Source organism: Pleuronectes platessa, chromosome 10 (genome assembly GCF_947347685.1).
Source record: "Pleuronectes platessa chromosome 10, fPlePla1.1, whole genome shotgun sequence".
NCBI lineage: Eukaryota > Metazoa > Chordata > Actinopteri > Pleuronectiformes > Pleuronectidae > Pleuronectes > Pleuronectes platessa.
Genome location: NC_070635.1, coordinates 9,787,860 through 9,799,532, shown reverse-complemented (window position 1 = coordinate 9,799,532; position 11,673 = coordinate 9,787,860). Strand labels below are relative to the sequence as shown.

General features: G+C 38.6%; 2 protein-coding genes across 2 annotated transcripts; both read right to left on the bottom strand.

Moving 5' to 3' along the window:
* Window positions 1–761: 761 nt before the first annotated feature.
* LOC128449641 (early activation antigen CD69) lies at window positions 762–7,716 on the bottom strand. Its single transcript, XM_053432914.1, has 7 exons — window positions 7,414–7,716; window positions 5,392–5,484; window positions 2,897–3,001; window positions 2,540–2,620; window positions 2,117–2,268; window positions 1,917–2,014; window positions 762–1,179 (listed from the first exon to the last, which is right to left on the bottom strand). Exons 1-7 carry the CDS (start codon window positions 7,499–7,501, stop codon window positions 1,053–1,055), a joined length of 744 nt encoding a protein of 247 aa, XP_053288889.1. The 5' UTR covers window positions 7,502–7,716; the 3' UTR covers window positions 762–1,052.
* A 269-nt stretch (window positions 7,717–7,985) lies between these two features.
* zgc:92606 (uncharacterized protein LOC100000242 homolog) lies at window positions 7,986–11,620 on the bottom strand. Its single transcript, XM_053432915.1, has 5 exons — window positions 11,409–11,620; window positions 9,883–9,972; window positions 9,588–9,666; window positions 9,075–9,193; window positions 7,986–8,463 (listed from the first exon to the last, which is right to left on the bottom strand). The coding sequence occupies exons 2-5, from the start codon at window positions 9,970–9,972 to the stop codon at window positions 8,398–8,400; spliced, it is 354 nt and encodes a 117-aa protein (XP_053288890.1). The 5' UTR covers window positions 11,409–11,620; the 3' UTR covers window positions 7,986–8,397.
* Between the last annotated feature and the right edge of the window lie 53 nt (window positions 11,621–11,673).

Sequence of the window (11,673 nt, the reverse complement as noted above, 5' to 3'; positions counted from 1 at the left end):
ATTTCAAACTGTGTCAAATGGGTCTCAAGACATTGATAATGAAGACATAAGATTACTGTGACTTTTCGTCAAACGACATTATAATGGCTGTACCCTCAGTGTTCATGGTTCTATTTCACTCAAACTACATCTGTGTATCAGCTAGGATACGAACACTGCCATCTTGTGCAGAGTCTGCATTGTAGAGATCAGGGGGTGGAGCTTCAGTAGTGAGGTCTCGGCAATGCAGCTGTCAATCATGGTGTTTCACTCTGTTCTTATTGCATCAAATAACTCATTAAAACCAAACCTACTGTAAACAAATAAATAGTGGAAACAGCTTTGGTTGTATGTACAGATTTAACAAACAATACATAATTTAACTAATGAGCTTCAGCTATGCTGGCCTAAAAACAGAGGTGGCTTTGGAAACAGGAAGACACTGACTGGCTGGCAGATGATTCGCCACAGTGCTTTGGGTTTGGAGATGGAACAGGAGGACCCAGAGGACCAGGACATTAAACACGTTTAGAGGGAGACTCTGCCTGAGCGTGGACTGGGTCGTCCGAGGCCTTCTATTATCTCACAGCTCTGTGGTGCTGATGAATTTCACTGAACTAACTTGCGAGGAGAACAATCTCAGTTTCTCTATGTAGACAACAGTGCAATTATTCCTGCAGTATTATGCCATAGAAAAGAGTTGTGTTCTTTTTATAGCAAGATAAAACATATGTAACAGTTATACTGTATATAAGAAGCTCAAACAAAGTGAAATAGAGACATTGTACTTGTTAGGTAGATGCATGATTATTTTATATGAAAATAAAACCTTGTTGAAACAAAGTCCACAATCAGGTTCAAATGATACTACATGATGCTGCAAGAAGATATAAGTTACAAATCCACAGGTGTTAAATACAAAACAGCTGTTGCGGAAGAAGCTTTGTCATTTTATTTGCCGGATTCTACTGATTGGAAAGTGAAAAGAGAAACGATGCGATGTGTTACTGAGGAGTCGATGCTTGCAGACGGAGAATGCGTTTGCTCATTTCTCTGTTGAAAAGACGAGGCTGTCAGGCCTGCTTCTCACAGATGAAGTAGGCTTTGCTGGTGCAGGACGATGAGATCCAGTTCTTCTGGGGTGAGCCTGCACCTCTCAGGAGACCACATCCCTGACGGGGCGTGCTACCTTCCCAATAACTGCAGTGAAAAAAGAATATTCACAATTACATCATATTATTGGACATCGTGGTTATTCATATTTAGTAAAGTGGAGAAAGAACGAATCCTTAGTAGTTTTAGTTTTTTTTATATATTCACTCTGGCCACATTATTAGGTACACTTGTATCCTCCAATACAACAGCCATGTCATCAAAATAACGTTCAGTTTTGTTAATAGTGTGGCGTTAATTTCAATTAAATTAAATACCTTAGCTGCGAGTAATGTAAACGTTTAAATACACCAGAAGTCCCATTCAACTATGCTAAAGCTATCACACAGTTACAAACAGTCGTCAGGTGCAATTCTGGGTTCATTAACTTCCCCAAGGACATCAACATGTGAAATGGGGGAGACGGGGATCGAACCGCTTCCATTCTGGTTAGTTGACGACCCGTTCCTACTTTCTCAGGTAGTCCAGTACAACAACCCCTTTCACTATGACCTCAGCAATACAATTAGTGTAATTAACACATTTCAGACAATGTCAACAAAAACGTTGCTGGATCTCATTAGACTGTATAGGTGTACCTAATAATTTGGCCACTGACTTTGTATGTTAAACACATTAGGAGCATTTGCACGATACAAACAATTCCACCATTTCTCTCTCCTTTTTAAGCTTCATAAATAATCTCCTACAACTTTATGGGCCTGAAACTTGAGAAAGAAAAAAAGAGAACGGAGCGAGATGGCTGAAGAGGAAAAAAGAGTCACCTGTCTCCCAGTGCACTGTTGTCGACCCATCTCCATTGATTTGCATCATGTTTCAGCCCGATCCAGAAGAAGTCGTTCGCCTTCCCAGTCAGAAAAGTCTACGGAGGAGTTAAACAGTTACACAAATACAATTTTACATTATTACCAAATCATCATCAGGGAATGAAGCGAGCAGGACAATGAGTCGATTTCTGTTCCACCTGAACACTCTGGCTGGAGATGACGGCCAAATCTCCTTTTCCGGCGGTGCAGTTGTTCTTGCTCATGGACCAGTTCAGCCTGACGGTGGACAGGTAATAACACGTGTTTTCAAACAGCAGCCATCCTTCACCACACTGCTGTTCGTCGAGCTCTGCAAGAAGAGACAGAAAACTTTCAGAAGTCGTTGATAGAAAAATAAATAAAAAGTTTCTTCCTCATATTTCCTGTGTATTTTTTAACAAACTGATCTTACTCAGCTGAATCTAGTTATAAATTAAATGAATTTTACAGGTTCTCTAAAAACCAAGCACATGAACAAGCTTCCTCTGCAACGAAAAAGCAGAACTATCTAAAAGCAGAAACACTCATCTTTTGGTTTTCAGTGATCTACATGTTTCTTTTCTTCCTGGCATTGCACTCACTCTGGGCCTGAAACTTAGGGAAGATGTTCCAGCATCTTCCATCTTCCCCAGTCCCTGGGCTCTCTTTGGATCCAGTTTGGACTAGAAATCAGAGCAGAGTGGGAGGAGTTGTGAGGGGAAAGAATAAAGTCTTCAGGTTACAGCTATTCAATCCGCCACAGTTCATATCCCTGTCTTGTCCATGAGACAAAAAAAAAACATAATAAAAGCAACATGACCCTGTCAGATAAACGATTGTCCATATTCTTTTAAATCTAAACTGTAAGTTACAGCTGCAGTCATTTCAGAATCTGCTTCTAGACAAAAGAGGTTTGTTTTGAAAAACACTGACATGAGTTCAGATCGCAGGCTACTCACGTTTCACACTGAGGACGATGACGGCCAGCAGCAGGACGAGGGAGATCATTGTGAGGAATAAACAGCCGGCACGGTACAGACGTGGATTTCCCTCGGTCTTTTTGCCTGAGTCAGAGACATGAATGAAGAGGAGATTTTTCAGTAACCATAACAATCAATAAATACATTTTTATTTGTATAGGCCATATTCACAAATCACAGTTTGTCTCATAGGGCTTTAACATGGTGTGACATCCTCTGTCCTTAACCCTCAACACGAGTAAGGAAAAACTACTAAAAACCCTTTTAACAGGGTGAAAAGAACGTAGAAACCTCAGAGAGCCACATGTGAGGGATCCCTCTCCCCGGACAGACAGAAGTGCAATAGATGTCAAGTGTAGAGGACAACATCATCAAGATAGAGGTTTTAGCAGCATTGATAAGGGTAAATATTTTGAAGGATAACTGAAGTCAATGAATTGACAAAACACACCAGCAGCTGAGGCCTACCTCTCTCCCCCTCCGGTTCAACCGATAACTGGGATGACAAGTTTTCCTTGGCATGATCTTTTTTATCCCCTCCATAAATGCGGCAGAATTTGATATACTCAAAGAAAATAGTCCAGGGAATCGTGAGGAGGCTTGTTTACTCCGTCCTGCTTCCTGTCCTTTAAACTGAAGTCTGTTGCAGCAGTGCAGTTTAACCACACACCCCTCCCCTCCTGCTTCTTGTCACCATAGCAACATATCCGCCATTGATACCTCTGGGTTAAACATGTGGAACAGTGCTCAAGTTGTCCTTCAACTCAACAGAACTTTGACTGAGTCTCTCTTTGTTTGAGAATGACCTTGAGGGAGCGATAAAGAGGCACAGGCAGATAGTATCCGTCTGCAGACACGGTTCTCCAAAACAACAGATTCCTTCTTCAGGTCATTTCAAATCAGCACTTGTTTCATATCAGAGATTAATGTGCAGGAAGTCAAACAAGGCCCTGCTCTAAACACTTTGTCTGCTCTGTCCACACCTCAAACCACACAAATAAAAAAAAATTCCATGTATTTATATCACACCAGGGCATCATTTTCAGTTCTTCATACACTGTGTGAAATACAATAACAACAGAACTTCTTGTAATCAGCAGGGACATGGTTAGATTTCAGTTTTTTTTTCATCATTTCATCGGGACTCTTCCAACAGTCAACAATTAAATCAAAGTTGTGTATTATTATAAATACATTCTATACAATGTTGAAATCTCTTTAGAATCTCTGAAATTATTTCCTATAAACAATTTATCAAACACAACAGTGGATATTTTTTCTTTTCTTCATACACCATGTGTCTCTGTCCATGTTTTCATACGACAGACAATAAGAGCAGAATATCCATAAGGGCTCTGATTAAAATTACAGCTAATAACTTGTATTACTGTAGTTTTGATGCTTAAATATGACTATTATATTGTTGTCCAAAACAGTTTTTTAAATAACTCGATAATGATGTAAACCTGTCGGAGGCAACAAGCTCATCAAGTTTCAGGAAATGCAGGATAAACCATGTCTGTATTAGATTACAAATTAAGTATAGATATTTGAATTACTTTCACAAAGCTGCATTTACAGTATAATGTAAACATATATTATGATCTGTCACAGTAATAAAAGCAGAAGTTAAAAATAGAAACATTGCATATGACTCTGCACTATTCAAGTGTCTCAGCGAAGCATGAAAGTGTGAAACTGAGGCGGCACGCCCAAAACCAGATCAGTTACATGGTGTTCAACCATCATCAATTATTTAAGTCTATAATTATTTTTTCATTAATTGTATTATTTACATCCGAGCATCTCCACATGTGATGCGTCAGAAGGTTTCGCATGTAAAGAGGCAGTTTTGACAATTCTTTGTAACTGTATAAACTCAAAACTAATACAGCAAACCAAATGTTTTAACAGAAAAATTATATAGTTGTGGTTTTGTATTTGCATGATTACATCTGGATAATAAATTGTGGTTATATAGTCAATAGTCACTGAGGAATGGATATTAAAGATAAACCGGCAATTATTCATATTCAGCATCTGTAATATCATTCAAATAAATGTTTTACATAGGCAAATTAGTATTTCAAAATTTGTGAATATACTACAAGACACATTACTAGGATATATTGTGCCTGCACTGCATGAATATAATAATGTATGTGTAAATATTAATACATTCAATGCGTCTGTATCCTAAGTGAGTCAAACAATACTAGACATTATGTCTATGACAGATGATTCGATTTATGTTATTATTATTTTTTTTTCTCATTTCCTATAGATTGCAGCACTGAGACTAAAATGGTGGAACATGCACAATTAGCCACTTTTGTGGTCAAATTATTGCAAAGCTCTTTTTTAAACTTCAAATTAAAATGTAGGTTATAATGACGAAGTTGTTTTATATGACGGGTCTAATAGGGTCAAAAAAAAAAAAATAGACGACACACACACGTTATATAATAGTGTACCTGCTTTGGGTGGAACGCCACCGAAAGAAGCTTCTGCGTAGATGTCCTCAGCTGGAGTTTGCAATGCAGCGTAATGGTCTGGTTGTGCTTCCTCTTAAAATAGTCAAAAATAAACACAGAAATTTCAACATGACATGTCAGACAACTCGAGTTGCCTCTGAATGTTAGTTTCCATTTAGACTCAAATACAACTAAATCAATTGTGTACTAACATCAGTACATTCTACGGAAGCGTATTGCATTCACTTGAAAATGAAATAACAGAACAGACTTTTTTATAGATAACTGTCTTGTTAATTAAAAAAAAAAAGCTCAGATTTCTTTTGAAGGAAAGTTATCGCTTTATTTCTGAAAAACAGGGTTGTTTCCAAGAATGAATGAGATCATTGTCATAAAATGTTTTATAAATCCTGCTCTGTTTTTCTGAATTAACCAAATAGTCTACTGTATAATACAGACATGGGCAAAGTACGGCCCGTTGGGCTCTTTAATCCAGCACGCCGAACTTTTATAAATATTTAAAAAATAAAAAAAAATAAAAAAATAACAATTTAGTAGCACTTGAATGGCACTTACTTATAGCACTTTGTAGTTTGGCTTTATTTTTTAAGAAATTGTACTTTTCTTGCTTCTTGTGGTTCTGGGTTTGTACCCTCGGGGTTGAATGCACTTATTGTAAGACGCTTTGGATAAAAGCGTCCGCTAAATTCAATTTGACCGGGAGTGTGGTGTATAGGTCTGGAAAGGGCACATGATCTCCCTTCACTTTTTCGCTTTGCCCTGTGAGCCCTTCTGTAAAAATGAGCGGATCAAGGAAGCGAAAAATGGACAATGAGCGCCGAGTGTTTAACACGGAGTGGACAACAAATTACAACATCAGCCTTCACTTTGCTACGAAGCATGCTAACTACGCTAGCAAGCAGTCAACGCAAGAACGGGCGGCTACAGCTCAGAGGTTGGCTGAGTATTTGTTAAATTGCCTTACAAATAAATGCTTTGCTACTTGTTGAAGGCCGAATCCTTTCATGTAATGATTTTTCCATGTAATTTATATTAGTTCACAAAAATACTCCATCCATCTGGTCCTGGCCCAGCCCCTCTGTCAAATTTTAGAACCCATTGTGGCCCGCGATTCAAAAAGTTTGCCCACCCCTGGTATAGTACCATCAAGAGGCTCTCACTTCCACATTAATCCGGTTTTACCTGGTTGGGGTTTGAGACATTTGGAGATACGCGTGTCATTAAGTGTCTTAACTCAGTTGACACCGTACTTGTAACCATACAGCACTGGTAGAGGGATGCTCGTCAGGGTTATTTAGGGCAGTCCTGCCCTAAGGTTATTAATGTGTGTCCTCTGTATGTGGCCGCACCTTCACAGAGAGTGGAATTGTCAATTTGATCAGTTAACATTTTATAAAAATAAGATTCGGTTCCAACAATTATCAATAATCTTAATTTGACTAATAAATCAAGTCAATCCAAACAAATAATTTCCGTACAAGCTATATGAAGTTTGTGTGTTGAACAATATTTAAATAACAAAACAACTTAAAAACAACATATATGATATTTGTTTTTCACCAGGATAATGTACTTGATAAAGTATTAAAATTGAAAAAAGGAAATGAATAAAACAAAACCACGGGAGGGTTTTTTATCTCAGAAAAACATCTTATTTTTTCAAGTGAATGCAATATGCTTCCGTACAAAACACACCAATGCATAATTTTAATTTCTACATACACAATTAATCTTTGTCCGTGTTTTCATGGCTTACAGTGGTGAAATGTATGTATTAATTATTTAATGCCAAGTAGCTGTGTAGGTAAGACTGTGATATTTTGTATACATGTGTCCTTATGTTATTTGTATGTTTTTTACCATTAACTTGCCAATTTAAAAATAGCCTTCTCAGCTGACTCTGGCACATTTACATGATAGACTTAACTGCACGTTAATCAATTTGCTTTGTCCAATTTAAACAAATACACAATTTAATCTAATAAATACATTTCTTGATACCTTCAGCTTTGACCTCCATCACCAGTTTACTTGTGCCTTCACCATCTCCGTCTCTCTTCTTCTCCAAGGGGATCTTCTCCATCTCCATGGTTCTTCTCTTCTCTTCCTCTACCTTTCGATTCGTCCAGACAGTCTCAGTGGCTCGTCAATTATGTTCAGTCAGGCAGACAAGAAAGCTGTTGAGTTGTCAAAATATCACGCCCCTTGGTTTGAAAAAAAATCTAATAAAAATAGCCACAGATGTTCCAAGAAGTGTCCAGCGAGTGTGGTGAATGACAAAATAATCAGTAAAGACAGGACACTTCCCTATTGAGAATTTCTCGTGTCTTTGTCCTTCCTCTAAAACACGTGTTAGGTTGAAACCTGACTTTGCACTTGTTTGTACACTAGTTAGTTTGCTTACCCAGCATTTTAAGTATCATGTATAGTGTTTCTCTACATGACCTACAGTAGAGAGTGTTTGAATCGTTCATTGCATTAATGACCCCGATCTTAATATTCTAAGCACCAACAAAAAGGTTTTGATTTCAGATTTTTCAATGTAACATCTAAAACCACAAGATAAACAGAACTGGTATTTTTTTTGTATTTTCCTCTTTATTTTTCACAAAAGTTCAACATTAATTTACAAAAGAAACAAAATACTATTTGCATTAAATACAGGTAACTGAGAAAGATAACGAGAGCTCTCAACATATTTGTAATAACTTTTATATGCCTTTGTCTTTTTTTTTCCAAACTTCCTTTCTTCTTTCACCACATCAGCTGTCCACATAGCTTGAAGTTTAATAAAACACATGATGCTCCACCCCAAAATACTGAAAAAGGAAAATGTCCTTCTTCCACCATGTACTGTAGTTACTGTAGAACTAAATATCATAGAGTTATAGTGATAGTGAAACAATACAAGTGGCCTTAAGTCCATTCCTCAGACGGTCACATCTTCTCTTTGGCTCTGTCTCTTTCTCAGTCTTTTGTCCTCCCTCAGGCACCGTACACGCTCTCATTACTGTAGGTCATGTAGAGAAACAGGTCCTCGTCATGGTGCTCCTGCAACAACAGAGCAGAGCATAAGGCATGATTTAACATTTAGAGCAGTTGATACTGCAATTAAATGGGGTAGCAGTTAACTAAAATATATGCCAGGTCTTCATCATGACGTTTGTATTTGAAAACGGAAACACCCTAAACCACCACATTGTTTACCATACATGAACGCCCACCCTTCAAAAAGAGTTATAATACTAATTGCAAAATATGTGACCAAATGTTTTTTTAAATCATTTAAGCAAAATAGATTGCATTTAATTTAAAAACTACTCTAAATACATTTTGGCTTAATAACTTGATATCCTTCAACTTGTTCATCATACATGCAAACTGCTCTTTTATGACCACAAACTGATGGTGTGTATAGCACTTTAAAAATGAAACCGATGGTCATTACTTATTTTGAAAAAAGTGAAGTAACACTACTGACTAAACAGTTTTTATCTGGCACACATTCTTGGTATGCTGCGTTCAGGGTAATGGGTGACAAGGTCAAAATGGTGTAGATATACATTCATGTTTCAGTTAAGGGCGGGACACTGATCTGCAAATGTCCGTATATGTTTGTACACCTGCTGGTAATGTGTCTGTTGGGAGGGATCTTCAGTTACCTCATATACGGCAGAGAGAGGGGAGCTGGATGGGGGAAGGGAGTTGTTGACGAAGAAGAAGAGCGCTTCCTCCGGTCTCAAAGAGACACGCTGGCGGATGAGGAAGCACAACTGACCCACTAAAAAAAGAAAGGAATGAAAACACTTGTGTTATGTTTATGCGCATATCATCTATCAAAATGAATTTCCTGTTTCTACTGACACCTTGTAGAAATTCATGTGCTACTACCACCAGAAGGTGGCGGTAATGCACCTATAATATAATGTGTGTGTGTGTGTGTGTGTACACTGTATGATGTTTAAGGGATCCATATGGACAAGGTGTTTGTCACTATTGGCCGATGTGTAAAACTGAGGATGGAGCTGTATGAATCTTGAACAGGTGCTTTTTTTCTACAAAACTGGATATTCTGGCAGGTCAAGTTTTCTTGTGATGTGGAAATATGTAGCATGTGGCTGATAAAGGTTAATTTAGAGGGTTTTTAAAGCTTTGCATGTGTAAATGTATTTCACCTGTTAGATCTGAGGGCACTAGGTATTTCTTCTTGTCCAGTTCAGGGGCCCGTGACCTCGAGGCCCGCTCCACAATGATCTGGTAAAAAGAATAACCCAAGAATAAAGAGTCATCATTAACAGAGAGACAACATATGTTCATGTGCAAAAAATATAAACAGTCAATAAATTCCAAATGAATAAAAAGAACTGAAATAAAACTCATCAAACATAATGTTCTACCCTAGTTTAATTGATTGAAGGTTGCTAACAGTAAAAATATCCTAATACAAAATAAGGCAGTGGTTTCACTCACTGGGATCTTGTCAGGGTGTTTGGCCCGAACTCTCTCTCCCTCCGCTCTCCTCACCTCTAGGGGTACTGTGCGCTGATACTGGCTAGCCATCTGGAAAAACAGGACAACACAAGAAATCATCAAGCTCCACACAATAGAATAATTTACCAAGGAGACAAAGGAGAAAGAGGCGGACTTCCCCTATTACTGAATTCATTCAACAAGTGATACCGAGGAGGGTATCAGTTTGGGACTAATTGAGATGCAGATGCCTTTTAATCAAGTGTTTGAAGTGTCTTTAAGAGAAGAGGCTGAGTGATATTAGATGATTTTGCATTATTGTTGAATTGAGTAGCCAGAATATGTCTGGTTTTATTCAGTAACTGTTGCAGTGTTACAAATCAAAATTAGTTATTTAAAGCACAAGTGGACATGCAGGATTTGGGCAACAATGCAATGAATGATCTAAAGCTTTTCCAAATGTTTCTTTTAAAATGGTTTAAAGGATTGTTTCAGTGTGTAGGATTGAGTGCAATTCAAGTCACATACTGTAACCAAACAAATACCCCTCACCTCCAGCCCCCCCCCCCCCCCCTTCCAAAGTCTATTGGAGAATCTGTGGTGAACTTTAAGATATAGAAAAACAAAAACGCCCCTTTCTTAAGCCAGTGTTTGGTTTGTCTATTCCTGACTACTGTAGAAACATGGCAGCTCAACATGGCAGACTGTGGGAGGATCCACTCACGATGTTGACACGAAAGGCTCCTCCTAAAGCAACAGAGATTAAATAATCCTACACACTGGACATGTGATCTACTCACAGACATTTAATCTATTCACAGACAAATAGATTAAAGTGAAAATTTGATTAACGTCAAATCAACAAAAGAATAAATATTGGAAGCGGCCCTAAAATTGGATTAGCCCCAAATCAGGCATTTCAATCTGTTTATCTTCGCAATTAATTTCTCTGGAAAATGTATGTTCTAAATATATATGTATTTACATGGACATCATTATATGTAAAACACCATTATGTCCATGCCATGCTGTCAAACACGTGATTCTCATGGCTCAGTTACAAATCCTCTCTTATCAGAAGACGTCCAGAATCACCCTGTTCAACAGCGGGACACTGTTTACTACTCGCTCTGATGGGAGTAAACAACATCTAACAATGAAGCTAACAATACAACAAAAACAAAACATCCACACAATATCCCTTCAGGATCAGTCTCTGGCGGCGGAGACCGTGTTTAAATCGGGCTGCTGTGGTCACGATGACACGGGGTTGTTATGATCGGGATCGTCGTCATGTGAGGCCACGTCACCGTTTAACTGCAGCAGCCCTGAGGTCAGCTAACCTGCTTTAAAATCAGTAAATTGTCTGAAATCAAACGCAACAACTACACAAATACGTGCACCTGCATCCTCCACGCACACGGAACACAACACACCGGGGGCTGGTTGCGAGAAATAGATACGAAATCGGCTAAAAGACGCTCGTGCTAACAGCTGCTGCTAACGCGACGTAACTGCCCACATACCTTTAAACCAAAGCTAAGAAATGGATTCCGTGTAAAACAGGACAAACGCAGACGCAGACCACCGATCCCTCGAGCTGTTGACTGTCTGAAAAACCCAAATCCTGGACGAGCAAAGTTAGAGTTCAGACATAACGAGGAGGGGATTATCCGCTAGTTTCAAAGATGTCGACTGCTCCACTTGTTCTGCAGAAGGACAACAACAACAAACACAGCGATGCCCGCCCACCACATCCTGGACCAATCCGCTGCGAGTGCGGAGATTGAC